Below are 25,789 nucleotides of genomic sequence, written 5' to 3'. Positions count from 1 at the left end.
CTACTTCCAAGGACCCACACCCTTGTACAGGCCCCGATTTCCCCGAAGTCTCTTAAGAAATCGTGTTTCTTGTTCGGCAAAGAGCCCTGCGGAGGAGCCGCAGCTACTCCCACCGATGGCTGACTTCATCCAGAAGCCGCGCTGGGCATCAGTGAGCACCGCGCACCCCGCGTTCCCATGCCACGCACACGCAGGGGCTTCCGCTGGCGGGAACATGGGATGCACAGTAACTGTGTTAGGACCGCCCGGCCCTCACTCACTTGCGGGCTCTGTGCGCTCAGATCTCCTCTCCCCCAGGCTAAGGGGGCTCCTGTTTGAGGGACCCCTCGTAGCCATTCCATCCTGTGCAACTAGCGTCTTTGTATGAATCAGTGGCTGCTCCATGTGCTCTCCTTGCCACTCATCACCGGTCTGTTCCTTCTCCCTCCAGCTCTCACACAATTGGAATGACATGCCGGACTCTAAATAGGAATTTAATTTATTTCTTGTCCAAGAAAATAGCAATGGCATTTCTTTTCTTTACTTGCCTTATGTATCAGGAAGCATTTCTTAATTTCATTCACTGGGAATCTTGTCTATTCAAATCTATCGACTGTTTCAACAAGGCCAGGTGACAGAGCTGCTAAGAATGGCGTTGTGAGAAGAAGGGGTGCTTTGCGGCAGGCCAGAGGACCCCCCAGCCAGGAAGGCCATGAAAAACCAAGTTACACAGACGTTTCGATAAACATCAGACCAAAGCTGAGTGTTTCTCTCCATGCGTTCCCGTCTGCTCCCAGAACGGGAGGTGCCATTACTTCCCATTCCCACCAACAGCCTCTCACACGGAGCGGCCTGAGCTTCGCTCTCTGTCCCTTGTCATCCTCTTATCTGGAATCTAAAGGACCTACTGCTGTGGCCAGCGTGTCCCTAAGCAGATTTCTGAGAACCGATAACAAATGGCAGCCTTTCACCTGTCTGGATTCCAGACATGAAGAACCAAATTGGCCTTTAGGTTTTATCAAGCTGCATCTCTGGAAACTCAGGGGATAGGCCTGACCCACACACCTGGGTGCACAATTCCCTCTGGACTTACTTCCTCATCAACAGAATGAACTTATCTTTCCAAGCCCCCGTGTGTGGAAAAGGCAACCTTTCCAGTCTAGCCTCCTCTACTGCGGACTACGGTGCTCGCTGAAGTCCAGTCACTTTCAGGGACACCCGGCCACTCAGCCGGCCACATCCTCACTCTGTCCCTCTCCCCAGGACACCTGGTCCCTCGGAAGAGCTTGGGCCAGGCCTCTGGCCAGCACACTGCCCCTCGCCCAACCGTTGTCTGCTGAGAGCCCCTCGGCCTGCTGTGGGCACGACAGTCTGGCCAAGATTCTGGAATTAAAAATAGGTTCTTGCTTTAGACCCCAGTTCTTGCCAATTTAAAGCCATATCTTTGGCTAATATCTTCTATCCTGTGGGTTGAAGCATCCATTCAGCCAGTTGAATGAAACCTCTGCTCTTTGCTCTTAGCGCTGTCTGCCCAGGGCAAAGAGCAAGGACAAAAATAGATGGAAAAACACATACCACAGAGCTGTCAACCAAATCCTGCCAGGCCAGTCCTGTTGCCTCATTTTAGCCAAATGTAGGATCGTCCTCGGTTCCCACCAGGGCAGAGGCCTCTCCGCAGGGCTCAGTGTGGGTTGGAAGGCAGGGCATGGGGTTGACTGGCTACGTGGGGAGCTTTCTTTAACCATCAAGTAGCTCAATCTCCTGAATTTCTAATACGTATCTCCAATGGCAATCTCTCTGATAAGGAGGCGGGAGGGTTGGTTTGTGTGTCAGGGAGGAAAACATCTGTTGCTCCTTCCCCATTCCTCCCGGAGCCCGGAGCCTGGAGCCCTGTCATCTTATTCCTGGAACGTGTGGTCCTCCCTCGGCCTCCTTTTCTGTCCCTTGACATCCTTTCATCTGGAATCTAAACGGCCTACTGCTGTGGCCAGCGTGTCCCTAAGCAGATTTCTGAGAACCGATAACAAATGGCAGGGTTTCCCACTGCCTCTGCCAGGGGCCTGGCGGGCCCCACGGAGGGTGGTTCCGTCAAACAGACTCCCAGTGAGGGGGAAAGGAGCAGCGGCACAGGTTCCCCACAGGAGGAGCGAGTAGGCCCTCATCGGGGAACCCTGCAGCCTGTGGAGGTGGTTTGAGATCAGGCACAACCCAGACAGAGATGAGTGACATACTCCCTCCTCCTCCCCCGGGAGACAGCTCACCTTGGCCACATCTGCCTTAGGACCTCATCTGGCTCTGGACACCAGACACCCTCGGCCTCACCCCCGGGCCCCAGGGCCCCCTCTTCCTCTCCTCCCTCTGCACTTCAGTGCAGGACGTGAAGTAATTTGTGGGGGATGTTGCCGGGAAATTCACTGATGGGGAGCAGCAGTACAAACAAAACAAAATATAGTCATTTGAAATATGCTGCAAATTAAAGTTTTTGTTAAGCAAGAGAGCCATAAAAATAGGGTTTTCCGAGAGTGCATGGTCACGAGCAAGCGGATGTCACCTGTGGGAAAATAAGTTCTCAAATGAGGCGAAATCAAACTACACACGTCCAGGGCAGCGAGGACTGGAGCCCAGATGTGACTTCTGTTGGTCTGGTCCCCGTTTCTATCACTAAGCGAGTTCCTGCTCAGCGTTAGGTGAGGGCGGCTACTGAGCAGAAGTGTGACAGCGACGGTGGGGGCTCATCCTGTTGGAGGGTTAGCTGGCCTCTCAGGGGTTCTCCACACAACTGGGCCCTAACCTCCATCCTGGGCACCCAGGCCTCCTGAGACAGCGATCTTCCTTCCTCAGACAAAACAGCAAAAACTAAGACAATGGCGAGAGCTCATCTCTGCATCATCTGTGCTTGGTCCGTGCGTGTCACACACAGCGTGGGCACCACCACAGGCTGTGCCCTGAGCACTGAGTCACGGGGAGATCCGATTGTGGGCAGCACCGGGCACTCCCCCGCCAGCCCACGGCCCAGCACGCACGTAGGCCTGTGAGGAGCCGCGGGCCATGGTGCTGAGCAGTGCGGGCAGCTGTGCATGAGGGCACATACTTGTGTGTCTACACGTACAAAAGGCGCAGTGAAATCATGCTACAAAAATGAGCAGTGGGACGCTCGCAGAGGGCACTGACGTACATGGAGCTGGTGGGCCTGGAGGCTGCTCTGGTGAGTCAGTGAGGAATGGCGAGCGGCCAGGAGGAGTAGGGCATGGCTGTGCGCACTGTAGAATTTACAATGCGGATCCGGAGCGTCACCGCACACACACGTGATGCGTTGCTGCGAGACGTTGCTCTGAGGGCTACCATGTCCCTAGGTCCTAGGAATTTCTCAGGTCCATGAGAGCGCATGGGGCCAACTGGACAGTGTGCGGTCTGACGTTGACTGAAGCCGTGTTGTGCGCACATTGCTGTACATTATTGCTACTTGCTGATATACTTTTTAAAGGTGATGGCCAAGAGGAAAACTAAAGCAATCGAATTCCTGGCTGTGTCTTTCGGGATTTCTGGAATTACATCTATTGCATGGCGCAGTGAGATAACTTAGAACCTGCATTTCCATTAAACTGTTCTTTCCGGTTCTCGTTTAGTTGATTTGCGGAACTCCTGTGAGCATCTGGAGACAGGATCTGTATCCCTAAGACATGAGTAAAGAGGTCAATCCTTTTGCTTCTCACTGAGGAGCATTAGGGGTTTCTTATATAAATGTTCCTCTGTGGAATAGGTCCTCTGCTGCTAGCACATCTGTTTAAAAGGTATTGTACATTGTCCGGCCAGCGTGGCTCAGTGGTTGAGCATCAACCTATGAACCAGGAGGTAATGGATGGATTCCCGTTCAGGGCACATGCCCAGGTTGCAGGCTCGATCCCCAGTGTGGGGCCTGCCAATCCATGATCCTCTTTCATCATTGATGTTTCTATCACTCTCTTCTTTCTTCTCTGAAATCAAGAAAAATATATTTAAAAAAAGAATAATAAAAACGCACACATAAAAACAATCATACATAGAACAGAAATAGCACGGCGCCCCGCGTGGCCGGCGATGTGAGCTGTGACAGACAGCGGGCTCTCTTCTGCTGTCCGCCTGTCCCTGGAACGCTGGCAGCCTGTGTCCTCGGAATTTCACTCTCAGGAGCTTCTTTTTTGCCTCCATTTTCTTTTTCTCAGGAGGAAAACAGAGAAATATGATTCACCTGGGCGGGCTACTTCCCTCTTTCGACAGAAGCCTCGCCTGCTTGAGGGAACTGGCACGGAATAGACTGGAGTTAGGGGCGCACATGGCCCCTCGGAGGTTCGCCACTCGGGTAGGAAGCTTCGGACACACTTGGCGGCAGGAGAGCAAGCACCCGGGAGACAGCACCTGACTTTCTTTCCTTGTGTATGTCCCTCTCCTGGGGGATGGGTGTGGATCTGAGGTGCCAGGGGACAAATCTGTTGTCCTTCTCATCTCTGCCAGCCCCTGGGGAAGTAAGCATTAGTCCAGGCCCTCCTGGTCCAGCTGCTTTCTCAGCCTTTCGGGGAACTTCAGTGAGAAAAAGGTCAAATGGGAAAAGGCGCCTCTGATGAGATGGAAGCTGATTGATCACAGGGAGAAGCGTCCCTCACATCTGCCCAGTCCCCCCCCGCCCCCAGGCTCTGCCCCGTGGGAGAGGCACCCAGCGGCGAGCACGCTTCGGGCTGCTCACCATGTGTTCCTTGAAAATCCAAGTTGTGTGAAACGGACAGCACTTCGTTTCACCCGGATGAGGAAGCCATGTGAGCAAAGGCCCGTCTGGTTCTGACGGGTTTGCCTAAGTGAACTTCTCATGACGGCACCAAGGGTGTTTGAGGACCTCAAGCCGTGACCCGCCTCCGGAGCCCGAGCTCAGCAGTCCTGCCAGGTGCACACGTGGTCCCAGGACATTACCGTAAAGTCCAGGGGCCTGCTCGCTCTGCACTGGGATGTGGAGCCGGCAGCTTATACTTTTAACCGTTCTGAGTTTTAGCCTTTAATCATCTATTTTTATTTTTTTTCTGTTCTAAGCTCTAGTGTGAGGCTCTTAATGGTCCTTCCGTTTGAATGACTTTGCAGGACTGTTTTTCCTAATATGCTCTGTGTATTCACGTACACAGGACAGATCACGCCCACGAGTGTGAATATAGTAAACCTGGAAAGTGGGTCTGTGTTCACATGTCGACAGAGCAGCCGCCTCCTGGGCCCCGGGACAGACTCTGCCCCCCTCAGCCAGCACGGGACGCGGTGCCTCTATGATCATGACACTGAGTAATTGACAGGCCGCAGACAGAAGTTGTCCTCAGCCTCAGGCTCCCCTGCACATTTCCTCCCTGACTGAGTTTGAGGGATGATTACTCAGACCAGAAACTCTCTCTCTTACTAAGACTGCTGCGGGCATTTGCCTCAGAGAACCATCCCTCTCTCCACTCCTGCTGTTTAAGGCTGTCGGCAGGGAGCCCGTGCCCAGAATTTCAGCGTGTGAGGCCAGCCACCATCCTCATCTTCCCTTTATTATAATAATTTTTCATTTAGAAAGTACATCTTGTCTTTATATCTCCCTCTTAAATGTGTGTTCCTGTCCTCACGCCCCTAAGGGAAACCAGGAACACACTATGTTCGATGCCATCTGAAATTCGGAGATGATGGCTCACCCACGACGCGGGTTCTGTGATTTTCTGTCTCCCGTTGTCTAATGACACAAGACACGGCGGCTATAGAAGTGAGAACAGAAAGACTTGACTAGATTTTTGGTCAGAATCATAAAAACATTGCTAACAGGTAAACTGTCTTAGAAATATAAAAATTGGTTCTCTCAAGTTTGTTTTTATTAAAACATGTTTACTCACAAGTTCCTTATGAAACATTGCAAAGTGAAAACCAAAATACCATGTAAACACCCCACCTGGGAGTATCTATTGAGCACCTCCCATAGGACAAACACTATTCTAGGATCTAAGGAGCAGCAAAGAACAGGACAGGGAAACTCCTGTCCCGGAACTTGCAGATCAATGCTGTAAACTGAATGTTTCTAAGGACCAGGATTCTTGCTCAATGACTGAGGATTATAGAAAAAAAAAAGAGAATGTCTCATGTTGTCAAACATCTTTTCAAGCTGTGTGGGGCTAAAAGCATTAATATTTCCCCCACCTTCTAAGTTCTAGTGGGTCAATAATGAAATTAACAAAGGCAAGTGGAAAGGAGAACAATCCACATTTTAGTACATGTGCATGGAGAATTCACATGAGCGTGAAAATCCCAAAGACATGAGGCAGCATGTGGGTCTAAGACATGTTTAGAGAAAAAGAAAAAGGAGGGGCAGCGGGGGATAGATTTCAGAAGCGAGAATGGTGATTCGCAGGCAGCTGAGGAAGACAGAACCCAGGCGGCGGGAACACTCCCGTGGGGCAGCTCAGAGACAGGCACCCAGGGCGGCCCAGCCGCAGGCCCGAGTCTTCCCGACTGATTCTGGGGCGAGGAGTCACAGGTCCTTAAGCAAGAACCCCTTCCCGAGGCAGGGTCCCTCCAATCTCCAGGCAGGAACGGTCTGAGGTCAACGGCTCCTTCCGAGTCTTGGTTCTTAGCAAACATCTTCAAATCACTCATCCCCAAAGGGCAGCGTCCAGGTGGCAAGACTCTGGACCCTCCCAGTCCTGCCTTTGACCCTCTGAGTAGTTACACATTCAGAAGCCACGTTGGCAGATGGCTCCATATTTCATTGATCCATTCAGTCCTGGAAATACTTCCGTCCAGGTAAGCCCTTGAGTCTCATTTCAGGAGGCGGATATGTATACGGCTCCAGTGGAGACCTAGATTGTGTAAATAAGCAATCGGGTATTTAGTAAGAGGTACGTCTATGAAAAAAAAAGGAAAATAAAAAGATCAATCATTGGAACAGACCACAGACTTGGTTTCTGGGTTCTGAAGGCAAGCAATCAAGAAATCTCTAGATGTCTCTCTTGAATCATCTTCAGATGGAGTGAAAGCAGGCAGTGACAATCTGACAGATATGATCTTTTTTTCATATATACCAGTGTATATATATTTTTATTGATTTCAGAGAGGAAGGGAGAAGGAGAGAGAGATGGAAACATCAATGATAAGAATCACTGATTGGCGATTGGCTGCCTCCTTTACGCCCCACACTGGGGATGGATCCCACAACCCAGGCCTGTGCCCTGTCCGGGAATTGAACACTGACCTCCTGGTTCATAGGTTAGTGCTCAACTACTGAGCCAAGCCAGCTGGGCTAGACTACTGATTTGAAGTTTGTCTCTGAGGATGTCATCTGGTGCTCAGACAAGCTCTGCATGACTTAAAAAGTGTCAGTTGTCTGAGATTAAGAATGACCTGTGCTGAAGATTTCTCTGACATTTATATCAAGTCATTTCGTTGCCATCAGAAGTTTGTCAGACATACAGAGAATATATCACTAGGAAATGATATCAAATTGCTCATTTATTCGAGAGAATAGTGAAAGGAATCAAACATGAATGTAGGTCAGCAAAGCTTCAGTTCTCAGGATGGGGAAGGCTGTTTTCCTAAGTATTCAAAACCTGATTAAGACAACACAGAAAACTGTTCTAATAAAACATGAAAGCTTTGTTTTCTAGGTAGAAAACTTTTCATAGTATCTTATCAAGAGTAAAACAATAAGTACAAAGAAAACTTTGTCTTTTCAACAGACTAAACATACAAAAACCAAACTCTAATTCTGTATCAGCTTACTTTGGATATTTACATCAATTTTCTTATATTTGTCTCAATCTTAATCAGCTTAACCATATGTACAATTTTATTTCTTAAGATTTCTCTTCACAAACCTAAAACTTTCCTAGTCCCTTTTAGTTTTCCTTTTCTTAGCTTATTTAGAAATAACCAACTTCAGAACAATCATTTTCTTTTAATTTCCTCTAAAGATGTATCTCCACACCTTATACCTTCTCTTACCCCCCCCAAATACAATTTTGTTCTATCTTAATTAGAATGCTTAACCCTTAAAAACCTTAATTTCTAGTGACAACTAAAAAGTAAGCAATTAGTGTTCTTGAGATTGGCAAATTTATGAATACATTTTGTAACTTCTAGAAATTTAGGTTCTTTAATTGGCAAATATATTCACAATTTTTTAAGAAACATTTTAAAATAAAGTACAAGACATAACTGGTCCAAGTTTATCTTTTAGTTTCTCTGTAAAGATTCAGTATTTTATGTGAAGTCAAACTATCTAGATGATCAAAAATTTTACCATTTACCGTGGTAAAACTCTAAGGTTTCAAGTTACCAAAAGAATTTCTTAAATATTTGGCTACAATCCTCTGACCTAAGGGTTTTGTTTCCTCCCATTCTTTGTCTGGGAATTATTAAGAACTAAAACTTTTTTTCTGAGAAGACATGACATCAACTTCAGAGAAATCCCCACAACTGTTCATGTTTAAACAAGCCACCTGAGAATTTCCCTGAGACCCTGATGACATTGCCAGTGACATTCAAACATCAAATCAGTGTCATCTATCAGGTGGTCTCTGCCTGCCTTCATTCGGCAAAAGAACCGAGCCTCACTTCTAGAAACCTCTCAACGGACAGCCTTATAGATCCCAAAACTGGTTCCTAATTTGCTCTGATCGTTAACCTTTTTTTTTTAAATGTTTTCATAGACATAACCCTTATTAAACACCTGATTATTTGCTTACACGCTACTGGCCATACTGATCTCACTTTGGGAGCCTACCACCTCCTGAAATGAGACTCAGCAATTTACCTGAACTGGCTTATTCTCAGGACGGAATAATCGCTTTAATGAAATACAGAGCAGTCTACCAGCTTAGCTTCTGGAATGTGAAACATTTAAAGTTTCCAAGAGGTGGTTGAAGGGAGCTCGAGTGTTGCCTTTCTGAAGTTGTCACAAGACAGGGACTGGGATGGAGGAGAGCCTGTCCCGGCACAGTCTGGAATGTGTGGGTTCTTGACTTCCTGTAGGGATTCCATGATGTGAGTCTCTGTGATTTTGAGAGTATGTTCATTAAAGCTGGGACGGTGAAACAAAGGAAGGGCTGAAGATAGAAGAGGCAAGAACACAGAATGAGGAGTGAGCCACACTGGGCTGTGTGGCCTCAGGAAAGGAGTCACAGAGGCTAAAGGAGAGTCCTTAGGCAAGTTACTGGGGTTAGTGCAGAACAAGCGGCTGCTGCCTGCTGCTCCCCTGGTTACAAGTCTCATGGGCACCCCTAGAGTTTAGGAGAAGGAGAGTAAACATAGGAGCCTGAGAAAAGGGGGGCATGGGCATGCTCCAGGGAGAGTGTGAGCTGGGTCCTCGTCTTGACAGTTCTTACCTGTTTTCTAAAGGCGGGACTTTGAGGAGGTCTCAGGGGAGGGTCTTCACGGAATATTCAACAGCTTTCCAGGTGTGTCCCTCAATACGCCAGTGCATCAAATGGGCCTATACGGGAGTCTGGCTTCCTTCGCCAGGCAGCTTCACTGCTTCACTGTTATCTTGGGATTGTCCGGCTCTAGTTGGGTTTTTGTTCTTTATTCCCCTGGCTTCATCGTTCTGGGGTTTGGCTGGCACTAGGGGCGCTAACTGGGCCTCTGATATTTCCCTCCTTTGTGAGGCTGGGGAGGAGAGGTATAGACCATCTGCTCCTCCGAGCCCTTGGAAGATCTGGTGGTTTATTAGCAGGCTGTCGACTCCTCGGCTTGTTTAATTATCCTGCCTCAGCTTCCCTCATTCCACTGACCAAGGAGACTCCCTGGCTTCTTCCTGTCCTGCCCTAACGCTGCCCTTCTGGGGAATTGAGTTTAGGCTGTTTATTAAGGAACAAGACTCAGAAAGAGCCTCTGACCACCACTGCTTTCCTGCCCTGGGGACCTGAGCAGAGAAACCTGATGTCGGAAGGCAGCCTGGGCTTCAGCACCTTAGAAATCTGCTCTGTTGCGTGCGCTCCAAGCCTGTTGGCTCGATGCCTTCTGTGCCCCGTGGCTTCTGAGCTGCCCAGCAAGAACGTCCCTGCCACGTACGTGCTGCTCTGTCTCACGTCCTGGAACCACCCGTTCTCACTCTTACGGTCGAATAACCTGGACCCCCTTTCCTCCTTTGTCCAAAAATGCCTGATATATCCGGTGTCACTGCCCACTGTCCTTGAATTTTCACGCCTGTGAATTCTCCTTGCTCATGTATTCAACATTGATGTTCTCCTGTGAATCTGTCTCTGTTAATTACTTTCTGGCCCAGCTAGAATAACTTGGAAAGTGGGAGGAAAAGCCATCATGTATTTTGTAGTTACCTCACTACAATTCTCTCTTTTATAAATGATTATTTTAATTGTGAAACAATCATCCCAAGTAGCTATTATTACTATTTTAATTTCAAAGGAATCAGAACAATGGAACGCTTCATTCAGCGGGGCAGAATTTAGCACGTACAGAGGGTAAGGAGCAGTGGGTAGCATAAGCCCACGTCTGTGCTTGTCTGTCATCTTCTTAGGTTACACCGCGTTAGAAAGTGGAGAGGAAATGGCGTTCTGATGCCCATTGGCAAGGGCTGGCATCATGAAAGTCACTTCATATTCTCCCCTCTTTCATCGCGTCTTATCTTTCTGGCCCAAGGACTGAGGTCAGAAGTGTCTGCTGGGTTGAAGTGCTTGTTAATAGGATGACATTGGAATGGAATCGACATCGTCAGGAATAGCAAGGACACGGTAGCACTCTGAATACCATCTTCCTTCAAATTCCGTGCAGATGATTCTTTTCTTGCTCACAGAGAGCGTGGAACTAGTTGTGGTAATTGCTGCCCTCTCTCGACAGCGTGTTACAGAAGCTAATTGATGACTCAGGAGTATTTCACGTTGGACTTGCGAGAAATCTCATCTCCAAAGATGAGTGATTCAATGTGGAGGGTGGGAGAGCCTCACCCAACAGCCAGAGCTGGTTAATGAGACGAGCCGACCGAGGCCCCGTGTGTCAGGACCGCCCGTCCCTACTGTGTCAACTCCATGGAAATCAGTCACTGCCGTTTGCCTAACAATGTTTTCCGTGTTACGAGTCTCACACATAAAGTTTACAATGGTCAGAGGAATTCAAAAACTTATTTTATATTTTAAAGGTTTAAATACTTGTCAAGTTTAAAAACAACTCACACAATACAGAAAAGTGAGACAAGGAAAGAAACATCTGTTACTCTCCACCTTACTCTCCTCCAGAGGGGCCACTTGTAACTGCTTTTGTGTCATTCTAGTAAATATTATATATGTGTCTATATTTTCAAAATTGAAGTATTCTCCAACTTTTTAAAAGTTTGAAACATATAGAGTTTTTCCATATCACCACACAGAGATGTAACTTGCTTTCTAATATGGCTCCCTTGTACTGACCCTTGGGAAGATTCCAGGCGAGTGGAGAACGTCCTTAGAATCCTTTTGTGGAAACTGCCTCAGAATTCATGTTGGTGTGTCTTGTCCTGGGCTGGTAGTGTCAGGCTGTTCTCTTCTCATTTCGCTCCACCAGGGGGCGCATGCTTCTGGGGCTCTGGTTCCGGTGGTTCTCAACCTTCTTAAGGCCGGGACCCTGTAGTACAGTTCCTCATGTTGTGGTGACCCCCAATTTCATTGTTACACATTGAACATAATTAAAGCACAGTGATTAATCACAAAAACAATATGTAATTATAGATGTGTTTTCCGATGGTCTGAGGAGACCCCTGTGAAAGGGTCCTTCGACCCCACAGGTTGAAAACCGCCGGGTTAGACAATCCCAGCGGAGAAAAGGAAGATGTTGGAGAAGACAGCGCTGTCCACCCCACCGCTAGCTCGGCTGTTTTCTACTCAGATATATTTGTGTTCTGATCTCGCTGGGTCATACATTTCCAATATGATGCGCATATAATTGATAGGGTAAGTTTCCGAATGTTTACAAAGATGACACAAGGAATAATGACCATATTTAATATATCATTTCTAAGCAACATAAGATATTTAAATATTTTCAAATGAGTTGGAAAACTGAACAGTTTTATTAGAGAAACCGAAAGAACATTTACTGATTTTTACCCTTTTGTACCCATGTTTAAGTTTCCACATTAAAAATATTGTTAGCACCTCTCAGGCAACCATCTCAAAATCAAATAAAAAAATCAAATTATTAAATGCATATAATTTTTTTACCTTTTTCTCAGTTAATCTTGTTAACAGTAAAACCACTTCATCTCTGTGCTCTTCATTCTTCATTCTATAAAATTGTTACTTCAGCGGAACAAAATTTACCCAGCAGTTCCTACTTCAGCCTTTAATTACCTGAATAATTATTACGGCCCAAAGAGACTTCGTTCTAAAATCTGAAATGTTCAATACTCAGCGACTTGTGGTGCCAGTGGCTACTGTTTGATTGGCTTCTGATGCAGCGAGCGTTATGCTAATTCCCTTCGTGTGGGCCTCACGGGTCCCCACAATCCCTTCACCCAGAAGAGGGGATGAGGGACACGGAGGCTAACTTTATTGTTTTCTTCCACAATTCTTAACAATTCTTCAGTGGTGTCTGACAGTTTACCGACCGCCAGTCGAGACAAGAAAAGCGGTGGGACGTCCTGGGTGTTAAAGATTTCCTCCATCATTAATGACCCAGAGAGCGTGGCGTTAGTGTGTGTGTGGCCTGTACTGGAGACACATAAAAGGATACGCAGAGTTAAATAAACATACTCCTGACATAGACCCAGCGTTGCAGCTTCGAAGGCGTTCTCGTTGAACAGGGGCGGGAGGTCGGAGTAAAAAGTGGTCAAGGTTTGTGTCTTCGTCTCTCCTATAAAAGGGCCATCTCTGGGCCAGATGGATCGTGTAGGTGGCTCCCAGCTGCTCCCATTAGGAAACTCTGGAAGTTTCCCTGGAGTGATTTAGAAAGTGTGTGGAACATTCTGGAGGGCGGGACTATGGTGAACAGGAGGCAGACTACTGGGCAGTACAACAGTCTTGCCCTCTGATTCCAAACATTTGCCAAGAGGAAGGAAGTCGCCGCTTCCTCTGGCTTCAGTGCGGCAGCACCTGCGGCTGAGAGAGGCGAGTTCCGTGGGTTAGCTAGTCCCTCTGTGCACATGCAGATCCCACGCGCTGAGAGCCCCAGGGACACCCGGGTTTATAAGCGATGTTACCCCACGGCCAGTGAACAGTCAGCAGTAATACTGATGAGGATGGACTGCTCATTTGGGCTGCTTCAGATCTGCTTAAAACTTATTAGAGAACAAATTGTAGATTGAAATAAAAGGTTTTGGTACTAGGAATAAATTTGTCTTCACTCAATTTTGCCAGTTCTTTAAAGAATGATTTAAAAAGAGATTAGCCCGGCCGGTGTGGCTCAGTGGTTGAGCATCGATCTATGAACCAGGACGTTACATGTTCCATTTCTGGTCAAGGGCACATGCCCGGGTTGTGGGCTCCATCCCCGCTGTGGGGCATGTAGGTGGGAGGCAGTCGATCGATGATTCTCTCTCATCATTGATGTTTCTCTCTCTCTTTCCCTTCCTCTCCAAAATCAATACAAATATATTTTAAAAATGAATAAGTAATAAAAAGAGATTACTTTCAAAAGTGTTTCAAAACTTTCCATGAGCTTCAGGTGCCTTGATTCAGTGTAAAGCAGAAGCAGATATATCACTTTCTTGGTGTTTGGGGGTCAGTCTGGCGCTGACATCGGAAACCTGTCTCAGGTGTGCCAGCCTCCAGAGGTGGTTACAGCGTCGCCACAGGCTGGCTTTGAAGGAAGGCAGCGACCACAGGCTCTGTGCCTGACAGGGGGCGGCGCTACAACCTCCCCATTGACCCTGCCCTGAGTGTGACAGGGGAAGTCACCCCAACCCCCTGATCCGCCCTGCTCTGTGCCTGACAGGGGGTGGCATCCCAACCTCCCGATCCACCTGCTCTATGTGTGACAGGGGGAGGCATCACAACCCCCCGATCAACCCTGCTCTGTGCGTGTCAGGGGGGAGCTCCCCAGCCCCCTGATCCGCCCTGCTCTGTGCGTGACAGGGGGCAGTGCCCCAACCCCCTGATCAGCCCTACTCTATGTTTGACAGGAGGCAGTGCCCCAGTCCCCTGATTGGCCCTGCTCTTTTTGTGACAGGGGGTGGTGCCACAACCTCCCGACCCCCCCTGCTCTGTGTGTGACAGGGGAAGGCACCCCACCCCCCTGATACACCCTGCTCTGTGCGTGACAGGGGGCTGCACCCCAACCCCCTGATCAGCCCTGCTCTGCACGTGACAGGGGGCGGCATCGCAACCTCCTGATCTGCCCTGCTCTGTGTGTGACAGGGTTCGGCGCCCCAACTCCCTGATTGGCCCTGCTCTGTGTGTGACAGGGAAAGGTGCCCCAACCTCCTGATCTGCCCTGCTCTGTGTGTGATAGGGGGCAGCGCCCCAACTCCCTGATCGGCCCTGCTCTGTGTGTGATAGGGGGCTGCACCCCAACCACCTTATTGGCCCTGCTCTGTGCATGACAGGGGACAGCACCCCAACCCCCTGATCTGCCCTGCTCTGTGTGTGATAGGGGGTGGAACCCCAACTCCCTGATCAGCCCTGCCCTGAGTGTGACAGGGGGCAGTGCCCCAAACCCCCAATTGGTCCTGCTCTGTGGGTGACAGGGGGCAGCGCCCCAACCCCCTGATAGGCCCTGCTCTGTGTGTGACAGGGGAAGGCGCCACAACCTCCCCATCTGCCCTGCTCTGTTCATGACCGGGGGAGCTCCCCAACCCCCCGATCGGCCCTGCTCTGTGTGTGACAAGGAGCAGCACCCCAACTCCATGATTGGCCATGCTCTGTGTGAGACAGGGGTCGGCACCCCAACCCCCCGATTGACCCTGCTCTGTGCGTGTCAGGGGGCGGCGCCCCTTCCCCCAGATCAGCCCTGCCCTAAGCATGACAGGGGGTGGCACCCCAACTCCCGGATCGGCCCTGCTCTGAGCCCGACCAGGGCTGCTCCTAGGGATTGGGCCTGCCTTCTGCCACCTGGGAGTGGGCATAAGCCAGCAGGTCGTTGTCTCCCGAGGGGTCCCAGACTGTGAGAGGGCACAAGTGGGGCTGAGGGACACACCCCCCCCTGCCAGTGCACAAATTTTTGTGCACCGGGCCTCTATTCCTTTATAATGTCCCTAGAAAAGACAGGATGGGGTTTTTCTATCAGCACCGTCTTATAGCAATGTTCCCCAAATGCACTCCTGCGGGATTGTCCAGTATTCAAGAAGGAAAAGGTCGGGCATTTATTTTCACACAGCGCCGCATAGCCAGGCTTTCCTAACCTCTTCCTCCTCCATTCCTCACTTGTCCTATATAGTCAATCCCAAATTCATATTTAATAGGGAGTACATTTTATTTTATTTTAAATATATTTTTATTGATTTCAGAGAGGAAGGAAGAGGGGGAGAGAGAGAAAGAGAGACATCAGTGATGAGAGAGAATCATTGATCGGCTGCCTCCTTCACGCCCCCTACTGGGGATCGAGTCCACAACCCTGGCATGTGCCCTTGACCAGAATTGAACCTGGGACCCTTCAGTCTGAAGGCTGATGCTCTATCCATGAGCCAAACCTGTAGGACAATAGGGAGTTTATTTTAGCAAAGAACATGTGCATCCAATGAGTCTTGTTAATCTATTAGTTTTTAGTTTGTATTTTTTTCATTGTTGGATACGCGTTGATGTGAGGTTGTATGATAGTCACAGGCATTAGAGAGCATTCCTACTCTCTTCCTTGATCATGTAAAATGCGTGTCATTCCAAACATCTTGGTCTACGAATGGGAAGCCTGTGTTTTTTCTCTTGTAAAGGGAACAGATGTTGTTTAAGTTTTAGAAACACTTCCCTGGAGAACTCTTGTGACTGGGGCTAACCAGCCACCTGTTACAGAGCAGACCGGCCGGGAGGACAGGGATCGGCAGAGCCAGGGGCCTGGAGCCAGGGGCGGGGGGCTGCTTGGATGGCGGACCTGGCGAGGAGGGCTCTCTCTGTGTCGCGCCCGCTCTCCCAGGAAGGAGGGCCTGACGCATCCTGGTATAATTTTTGTCTTGTCTTGTCTATTTGGGAGCCAGCTGCTCAGAGCTCAGCGTGAGGCTCGGCTGCCACACGGGCGGCGGGGTGGGCTCTGCGGGGAGTTTCCACGCTTCTGGGTCTGAGACACCTTGTGAAACACTGGCTGCCTCTGGAGGGTGGTGGGGGTGCTGAGTGGGCTTTGCAGAGGGAGCAACCGTTCTGGTGGCTAATGTGGCGGCAGCTCACTGTCTATGGGGGGCAATGGGTTACAGCTGTGAGCATGGGAAGCATAGTTTATTCTTGTGTTTTATTTGTGTATTGTATTATTTATTTTTATTAATCTATTTTACCCATCCTGTATATATTATATTAATGTACTAACACATTAACAAAGTGATTATAATAATTATACTAATTATATTATTATATTAATTGTATTATATTTATTCTGTTATATTTCATTATATTATATTTTATTTCATATTCTCTCTGAGTCCTGTATGATCTAGGTGACTACCCACCCACCCATCCCCATGTTTCCATCTGGTGCCTGTGCCGCCTGGATTTCTGAGCCTGTGTGAGTCCTATTGCTTTTTTTTTTTTGTATATCGTGTCCCAACATGTTGAAAGATTGTTACGATAAAACTAATTTACAATCCAATTGCAAAGCCACTTTCCTGTCAGCACATACACATTTTAAATAGATAAGTCACATCTTGAAGCATCTCCTTTCGTTCCCCGTGTATGTTGCGGTTTGGGTGGCACGCGTGTTGAGGCCCACACGGGGAGTCTGGCGTCTGAACAAACAGCAAGGCGGGGCGAGAGGCAGGGGGTGCCCCTGGGCCAGCGATAGAGACAGAGACGTGATCGAGCTCACCGTGCCCTCTTCAGGGACAACGGGAAAAGTACTGACAGACTCGAGAGTCTGAAAAGCTGGTGTAATTGTTGAAAAGCACAGTTCTAATGTCCATCCCACTTCTGTTGTTAACATGTTATCTTTCTGGCACCAATTTCAAAAAAATAACGTTCTTACCCCAGACTGCGGCTTTCCTCTTGGCACGGCCGGGAGTGGAGGAGGCAGTGGGCTGGGCGCTGTCATCTGCGGGGAGAGTGCAGCCAGTTAACACGCGAGACACGGGCACAGCTCATGCTCACAGGAAGGCCACGCCAGCAGGCGTGTGGAGAAAAGTAAACTTCCAGAAAACTTGTTCACAGGCTCTGTGAAATCAGCGCACAGTGGGGCTTTAAACATCTCTATGCTACTTATATAAACTGAGATAATATCTCCAGGAGCAATTTTGTGGTTCTTAGCAAAACAAAGGTATGAGGGTTCATGATTGTCCCTCAATTACTGCAGGTCATGGGCACATCAAACCATCAATTTTCAAGGTGGAAGGTTCTCTGTCCTGAAATGGCCGTGAAGGTCAGGAGTTCAGAGCCTCGCTCTCACCCCTTAGAGACAAAGGTTTTCTCAGGAAAGAAAAAGAAATAACAGAGAATGAAAAACGTAATGTCCATCTAGGGAAGCCATGGCCCTGAAGTCAGGTTTGTTGCTATCTGTGTTTTAACACATTTCTTTCTCATCCTGACTCGTTTCTATCAGATTCAGGGGAAACGAATGCATCTCACTGGTCTGGGAACACACAGGCCAGGCACACCTGTCCTCAGGACGCCTTATGTTTGAAACGCCAGGAAACACAGTGAAGGGAGAGGAGCGCAGACGCACCCGGGTCCCCACAGAAGTGCTGGCATGTTGCTTCGGTTTGGAAGTTGTTTAGGTTCCCCTGGCAGCCTCCATACACGAACTGCTCGCAGCGCCCGGAGCGGTGGTTGTAGAAGTAGTTCCTGAGGTATAAGCGGCAGGGCCCCATGTCCGCATCCAGGAAGCAGTAGTCGGGCCGCCCTGGGGGTTGAACGTGTGTCAGAGAGTTCTCCTTGGAGTAAGTTACTTATTCCTATTAAACTAGAGGGCCAGTGCACGAAATTGTGCATGGGTGGGGGTCCCCTCAGCCCAGCCTGCACCCTCTCCAATCAGGGACTCCTTGGGGGATGTCCAACTGCCAGTTTAGGCCCAGTCCTAGCAGTTGGACATTCCTCTCACAATCTGGGACAGCTGGCACTTAACTGCTCACCTGCCTGGCTGCCTGATCGCCCCTAACTACCCTACGCCCCCTGCCAGCCTGATCACTCCTAACCACCTCTTCCTGCTGGGCTGGTCACCCCCAACTGCCCAACCTCTCCTTGCTGTGCTGGTAGTCACCGGCTGCCCTCCCCGGCCAGCCTGGTTGTTCCATGCAGCCTGCTGTTCAGTCCTTTGGTCGTCCCTCACTGACCCCTCTGCTGGCCTGGTCGAACCACGCAGCCTGCGGTTCAGTCATTACTCACAAACCCCCCTGACGGCCTTGTCCCCCCATGCAGCGTGTTCGGTTGTTACTGTTACTGTGAGGGCATCCCGGAAAATATGCATATACCTCTATTGTTATATAGATGGACACATCACTGGTTGTGCTGAAGTCATTTAAGGAGCAAACATGGAGAGTTAACAACAAGAGGTGAACATGGAACAACGACACAGTGTGACAATGACCTGCGACATCGCCTGCGACATGTAGACTAAGGCAGATGCAACTATGATCGCAGGTGGCTGCCACTGGGATTCCATGTCCTAAATTTCTCGCCTCAATTAGTGGGGCATTCACTACCAAGTAGTCCATGATTTGACCGAATAAGATACGGGGACATTTTACACTCGGTTGGGAAGTATTCAATATTATGGCTAAAACATGGTTTACTTATTTTTTTTATTAAGTTTATGTGTATCCACATTTAGGAAAATCTATAAATAGTTCATGTTTTTAGGTGTGAGGTCTCATGAGGCAGGCGGGTGCCGCTGGGCGAGCGACAGAGACAGAGACGTGATCGATCTCAGCGCGCCCTCTTCCGGGACAACGGGAAAAGTGCTGACAGACTCTGAGAGTCTGAAAAGCTGGTGTAATTGTTTAAAAGCAAAGTTCTAATGTCCATCCCACTTCTGTTGTTAACATGTTATCATTCTGGCAGCAATTTCAAAAAAATAACGTTCTTACCCGGGACTACAGCATTCCTCTTGGCAGGGCCGGGAGTGGAGGAGGCAGTGGGCTGGGCGCTGTCATCTGTGGGGAGAGTGCAGCCAGTTAACACGCCAGACACGGGCACAGCTCATGCTCAGAGGAAGGCCACGCCAGCAGGCGTGTTGAGAAAAGTAACTTCCAGAAAGCTGGTTCACAGGCTCTGTGAAATCAGCGCACAGTGGGGCTTTAAACATCTCTATGCTACTTATATAAACTGAGATAATATCTCCAGGAGCAATTTTGGGTTCTTAGCAAAACAAAGGTATGAGGGTTAATGTTTGTCCCTCTGTTACTGTGTGTCATGGGCACATCAATGGATCAATTTTCAAGGTGGAAGGTTCTCTGTCCTGAAATGGCCGTGAAGGTCAGGAGTTCAGAGCCCCGCTCTTGCCCCTTAGAGACACAGGTTTTCTCGGGAAAGAAAACAAAATAACAGAGAATGAAAAACGTAATGTCCATCTAGGGAAGCCATGGCCCTGAAGTCAGGTTTGTTGCTATCTGTGCTTTAACACATTTCTTTCACATCCTGACTAGTTTCTATCAGATTCAGAGGAAGCGAATGCATCTCACTGGTCTGGGAACACACAGGCCAGACACACCTGTCCTCAGGACGCATGACGTTTGAAACGCCAGGAAACACAGTGAAGGGAGAGGAGCGCAGACGCACCTGGGTCCCCACAGAAGTGCTGGCATGCTGCCTCGCTTTTGAAGTGGTTTCGGTTCCCCTTGCAGCCTCCATACACGAACTGCTCGCAGCGCCCAGAGCGGTGGTTGTAGAAGTAGTTCTTGAAGTATAAGCCGCAGGCCCCCATGTCCGCATCCAGGAAGCAGAAGTCGGGCCGCCCTGGGGGTTGCACGTGTGTCAGAGAGTTCTCCTTGGAGTTACTTATTCCTATTAAACTAGAGGCCCAGTGCACGAAATTGTGCATTGGTGGGGGTCCCCTCAGCCCAGCCTGCACCCTCTCCAATCAGGGACTCCTTGGGGGATGTCCAACTGCCAGTTTAGGCCCAGTCCTAGCAGTTGGACATTCCTCTCACAATCTGGGACTGCTGGTTCCTAACTGCTCACCTGCCTGCCTGCCTGATCGCCCCTAAATACCCCCCGCCCTCTGCAAGCCTGATCACTCCTAAGTACCTCTTCCTGCTGGGCTGGTCACCCCCAACTGCCTACCCCGCCCTTGCTGTCCTGGTCGCCACCAGCTGCCCTCCCCCGCCCGCCTGGTTGTCCCATGCAGCCTGCTGTTCAGTCATTTGGTCGTCCCTCACTGACCCCTCTGCTGGCCTGGTGGCACCACACAGCCTGCGGTGCAGTCATTTCTCACTATCCCCCTGCCGGCCTTGTCGCCCCATGCAGCCTGTTCGGTTGTTACTGTTACTGTGAGGGCATCCCGGACAATATGCATATTCCTCTATTGTTAGTATAGATGGACAAATCACTGGTTGTGTTCAAGTCATTTAAGGAGCAAACATGGACAGTGAAACAACAAGAGGTGACCATTGAGCAACCACACAGTGTGACAATGACCTGCGACATCGCCTGCGACATGTAGACTAAGGCAGATGCAGCTAAGTTCGAACGTGGCTGCCACTGGGATTCCATGTCCTACATTTCACGCCTCAATTAGTGCGGCATTCACTACCAAGTAATCCATGATTTGACTGATTAAGATACTGGGATATTTTACTCTCGGTTGGGAAGTATTCAATATTATGGCTAAAACATGGTTTACTTATTTTTTTTATTAAGTTTATGTGTATCCACATTTAGGAAAATCTATAAATAGTTCATGTTTTTAGGTGTGAGGTCTCATGAGGCAGGCGGGTGCCGCTGGGCGAGCGACAGAGACAGAGATGTGATCGAGCTCACCTCGCCCTCTTCCGGGACAACGGGAAAAGTGCTGACAGACTCCGAGAGTCTGAAAAGCTGGTGTAATTGTTTTAAAGCACAGTTCTAATGTCCATCCCACTTCTGTTGTTAACATGTTATCTTTCTGGCACCAATTTCAAAAAAATAACGTTCTTACCCGGGACTCCAGCATTCCTCTTGGCACGGCCGGGAGTGGAGGAGGCAGCGGGCTGGGCGCTGTCATCTGCGGGGAGAGTGCAGCAAGTTAACACACGAGACACGGGCACAGCTCATGCTCACAGGAAGGCCATGCCAGCAGGCGTGTTGAGAAAAGTAAACTTCCAGAAAGCTTGTTCACAGGCTCTGTGAAATCAGCGCACAGTGGGGCTTTAAACATCTCTATGCTACTTATATAAACTGAGATAATATCTCCAGGAGCAATTTTGGGTTCTTAGCAAAACAAAGGTATGAGGGTTCATGATTGTCCCTCCGTTACTGCTTGTCATGGGCACATCAAACGATCAATTTTCAAGGTGGAAGGTTCTCTGTCCTGAAATGGCCGTGAAGGTCAGGAGTTCAGAGCCCCGCTCTCACCCCTTAGAGACAACGGTTTTCTCGGGAAAGAAAAAGAAATAACAGAGAATGAAAAACGTAATGTCCATCTAGGGAAGCCATGGCCCTGAAGTCAGGTTTGTTGCTATCTGTGCTTTCACACATTTCTTTCACATCCTGACTCGTTTCTATCAGATTCAGGGGAAACGAATGCATCTCACTGTTCTGGGAATACACAGGCCAGGCACACCTGTCCTCAGGACACCATATGTTTGAAACGCCAGGAAACACAGTGAAGGGAGAGGAGCGCAGGACACCCTCACAGTAACAACCAAATAGCAGGCTGCATGGAGCAACCAGGCCAGCAGGGGGGTTAGTGAGGGGCAACCAGGCTGGCAGAGGGGGTCAGTGAGGGGCGACAAGGCCGGTGGACATCCCCCGAGGGGTCCCGGATTGGAGAGGGTGCAGGCTGGGCTAAGGGGATTTCGTGCACTGGGCCTCTAGTTAATAATAATTATTATTAATAACAAATTAATAAATATTATTAATGTTTAGGTAATACTAATTAATTAATCAACTATTAAAAATAATGTAGAATAATTTTTCTAGACTCTTGTCATCGCTCGCACCTGTACCAATGGTCTGATGGAACTGAGTAGTAATTGTAAGGTAATGTGTTGGCTTTATAAATAAGTAGAGACCTCTTTTTAAATTCAGCTATTTAAAACATATATTTCCCATTACCATTTATTCCCTCTATCCCCACATACAGAAAACCCAATAACATTTTTAAATTTGATTTTTATCAATTTAATATTATTAGCAGAAGCCTAATTTTAAGTCAATGGCAGTTGTTTATAGAATCTCTAAGTAAGACAGTGAAAACTGTAACTGGGGCAAAAGGACATAACAATTTTCCCTTTAGGGGGCAGCAGTATTCTGTTAAACTAAAACTGATAACTATAAATACATTCAAAAAAGTGTCTTACTGCACCACAAATAATTTACTTTGAAAAAAGAAACATGGATGCATGTCACTTTAATATTTTTACATAAAACATTTTAAAAACATGATATAAAAGATAAGTTTGTACATGTATGATCATGTAGAAGGAAAATCAATTTTAGATTTCCTATAGTTTCAAAACTGAATTTTTGAAAGAGAAAAGATGCATATCATAAAAGTTGAATTAGATAATTTTATCAGTTCTCTCCTACCCTTCATATTTTTGTCCTAATAATCAGTTGAGTTAATGCCAAGTATTAGTCATATTAAAGTAATGTTAAAACTCTTCATAACAAGATAACGGAAATGTTAGTTTTCTGTGTCAGTCATAAAGGGATACGTGGGCCTTGCAATCTTGGAATGGATAAAATATGGCTTCCTAGATTTGAGTGGGCATTGTGCTGTTTGATTCATTCGACACCTTGGGTGGACATGTGAAGTTTATCTCAACCGCTAAGGCAGCTTTTAATTTTTCAAAAATCAGAGTATCATTTACAAAATACTACATCAACCTTTTGACTAATTTGATAACTGAATTGACTATTCTTTTCCATTAAAAGAAATCGAACCAATGGAAATTATAGAACAGTGAACTTTCAGACTTAAAGTTTAATAAGGTAGATACCATGTACCAGATTTATAATAACACATAGATCTTTACCTACAAAAGACAGCACCCAACCTAAGTTGCCATATATATGCACAAAAACGTTCTCTTATAAATCAACAATTTATGAGATTGGTTCTCACCGGTGATCCTCTAGCTTTTACTCTTAATGCATTTCGTAGTCCCGATCATCATGCCAATTCTTTTACATTTTCCGTATTAAGGCTATACCTACTCATCCCAAGTTCAACCTGCTTTTTAGTAGTTGTGCCACCAGGTGGGAGCAGTGCCCACAAAAATGAAAGGCCTGCCTGGTGGTAGTTCTGGGAATAACAGCTAAATGTTTACTGAGGAATCACTATGCCTCAGACAGTTTGCAATTATATCATTTAATTACCTCAGCAAATGTATGACCTAGGCATTGTGATCTCCATGTTACAATCCGCAAAATAGAAGTTGCAGAAATTAATTGCTCAATCTGCGCCCTGAGTGATGACTTGGGAATATCCCCTCTGGGGTTACAGCTGGTGTCTCCCGCGTTCTGAGTGAGCAGTGACATTGTCAGAGATCTGTGCGGCTGAGAGTCATAAACGGGCACTTAGGGAACGCATGCAGCTTGATTATATAATTTCCAATCAATCGTTTTTCTTTCTAAAATTCATTTTATAGAAACAAAAGAAAAGCTTTCAATGATGAAAGTAGGGGATATTTTTACACCGATTTCCTAAGGAAAACACTAAGGACTAACTTTCATTGACTACATTTTATTAATGATTAGCTAATTATTCATCTCTCCGTTCCCGTCTTGATGTATTTTTCCTTTGTGAATTCCAGATTTTGCGCAGTGACCTGTGACCCACACTTGAGCTCAGTGACCCTGGGGTGGGGGTGGCAGACATAGTACCTGGCATCCCACTCAAGAAGGATGGGAGTCAGTCCTGTTTTCATTGCAGACTTGGGAGGAGCCATCTATATATATTATTGATTTCAGAGAGGAAGGGAGGGAGAGGTAGAAACATCAGTGATGAGAATCATGGATCAGCTGCCTCCTGCACACCCCACACTGGAGATGGAGCCTGCAACCCAGGCATGTGCCGTGACCAGAATCGAACCGAGGACCCTTCAGTCCGCAGGCCAGTGCTCTATCCATTGAGCCACACCAGCGTGGTCTGGGTGAGCCTCCTTGAAAGTCAACCATCTTGTGTTGAACGTGTGTCAGGCACGTACCGGCTTGGCAGGCATGTGGGAGTCGGGGTACGGGGTGGCAGCAACCCCCTTTCAAGAAATAGTCAAAACGTTGGGCTGCTGAGCAAAAGTATCTGAGCTACTTCAGCTTTGAAGGGTCGGGAAACTTTCCTGGGACGTGAAGATGAGACTTGGAGAAGTGTGGGCAGTGACAGGACTGAGCTAAGGCCATGACACTGGAGAAGGCATCCCGGGCAATGCCATGGGGCTTGAACGTGATGCAGCCAGACCATGTGCTTGGTGGCCGTCGCTGTCCCTGGTTTATTGTTCTCTGCCTCACCCTGTGAGGATCATAGCCTCACCCTCTCCCCCATCCCCCTCCGCCCCCCTCCCCTGCTCGCAGTGCTGGAGGGAAGGCCTGTGATAGCATGTGGGGACTGTGTGTCCTGGCTGTTGGAATCCTCACTGGCCTGGAACTTATTGGGAGCCCAGAGCCTGAGGAACGTACTAAGGATTGGCTGTTTGTTCACTCCCCGGTGGGAAGCTGGCATTTCTCACAAAGGAGGAACATGGACAGGATCTCTTCAGCCAGGCGTGCCTTTGCAGTTGGGGGAACAAAGGCCGGGCGTGGTGCTACTCCTGGTGCCATGGACCAGGAGTCGGGAGCTACAGAGCTCAGGCCTTCGGCAAAGCTGTGTGCAGAGCTCAGGCCAGGGACAAGCAGGCCTGCCCGACTCTCCACCGTGTGAAGGTGACCGTCCCCCCTTCCCCCCTGCATGCCCGGCCCATCCTCCCTCCCCGGCAAGGGATGCTCTTAGAGTTCATCAACACTGTGTTGATCTTATCATCTTTGTGTTTCTAAGAAGTTTCTCGATTTCGTCCTCCTGGCAGGTTGGCCTGATGAGAAATAGTTGACTAATGACTTGGGAGAAACGCATGTTGTTCTATAACATGACAGGCCATAATTTTAATTAAATAGTGTAATTCTGCAAAATGACTTTGGCCTAAAGTGACAAATGGTACCTCCCAAATGGAATTGGTTCGGATATGGGATCGTGTTTAATGAAAAGATTAATTAAAAACAAAACAGCGGGAACTGGAGAAGACGCTCAGCCAGGCCGCTCACTGGTCTTCAAGTCCTGCTCGGTGCCCAGCTGGGGGCGTGCAGGAGGCAGCCAAGCAATTTCTCTCCTCTCTCCCTTCTCTCTGAAATCAATAAAAACTGTCTTTGAAAAGTTTTAAAAGCAAAGCAAAACAAAGAAAGAAACAAACACCCCACCAAGTGCCTGCTCAATGGGAACTTCACATCAAGGTTCGATGACAGTCAGGAGCTGGGGGTGGAGGGGGGTGGCTGTACAGGTTACCTGTGCCGTCCGCGTCCTCCTCGTCCTCCCTCTCAGGAGCAGCGTCCAGGGGGCGGAAGGCACCGCTGAGCAGCAGACACACGGAAGCCCAGAGGAGGGTTGTCTTCCTCAT

At 48.3% G+C, this 25,789-nt stretch overlaps 1 protein-coding gene across 1 annotated transcript; it reads right to left on the bottom strand.

Moving 5' to 3' along the window:
• Positions 1-25,789, bottom strand: LOC102437918 (tissue factor pathway inhibitor). Its single transcript, XM_006098408.1, has 7 exons — positions 25,678-25,789; positions 21,142-21,207; positions 19,785-19,961; positions 19,094-19,159; positions 17,734-17,910; positions 17,041-17,106; positions 1-203 (listed from the first exon to the last, which is right to left on the bottom strand). The coding sequence occupies exons 1-7, from the start codon at positions 25,787-25,789 to the stop codon at positions 1-3; spliced, it is 867 nt and encodes a 288-aa protein (XP_006098470.1).

The sequence above is a fragment of the Myotis lucifugus genome, unplaced genomic scaffold (assembly GCF_000147115.1).
Source record: "Myotis lucifugus unplaced genomic scaffold, Myoluc2.0 scaffold_234, whole genome shotgun sequence".
In the NCBI taxonomy this organism is placed as follows: Eukaryota; Metazoa; Chordata; class Mammalia; order Chiroptera; family Vespertilionidae; genus Myotis; species Myotis lucifugus.
The sequence above is the reverse complement of the archived record's forward strand: the minus strand, read 5'-3'. Positions and strand labels throughout refer to the sequence as shown.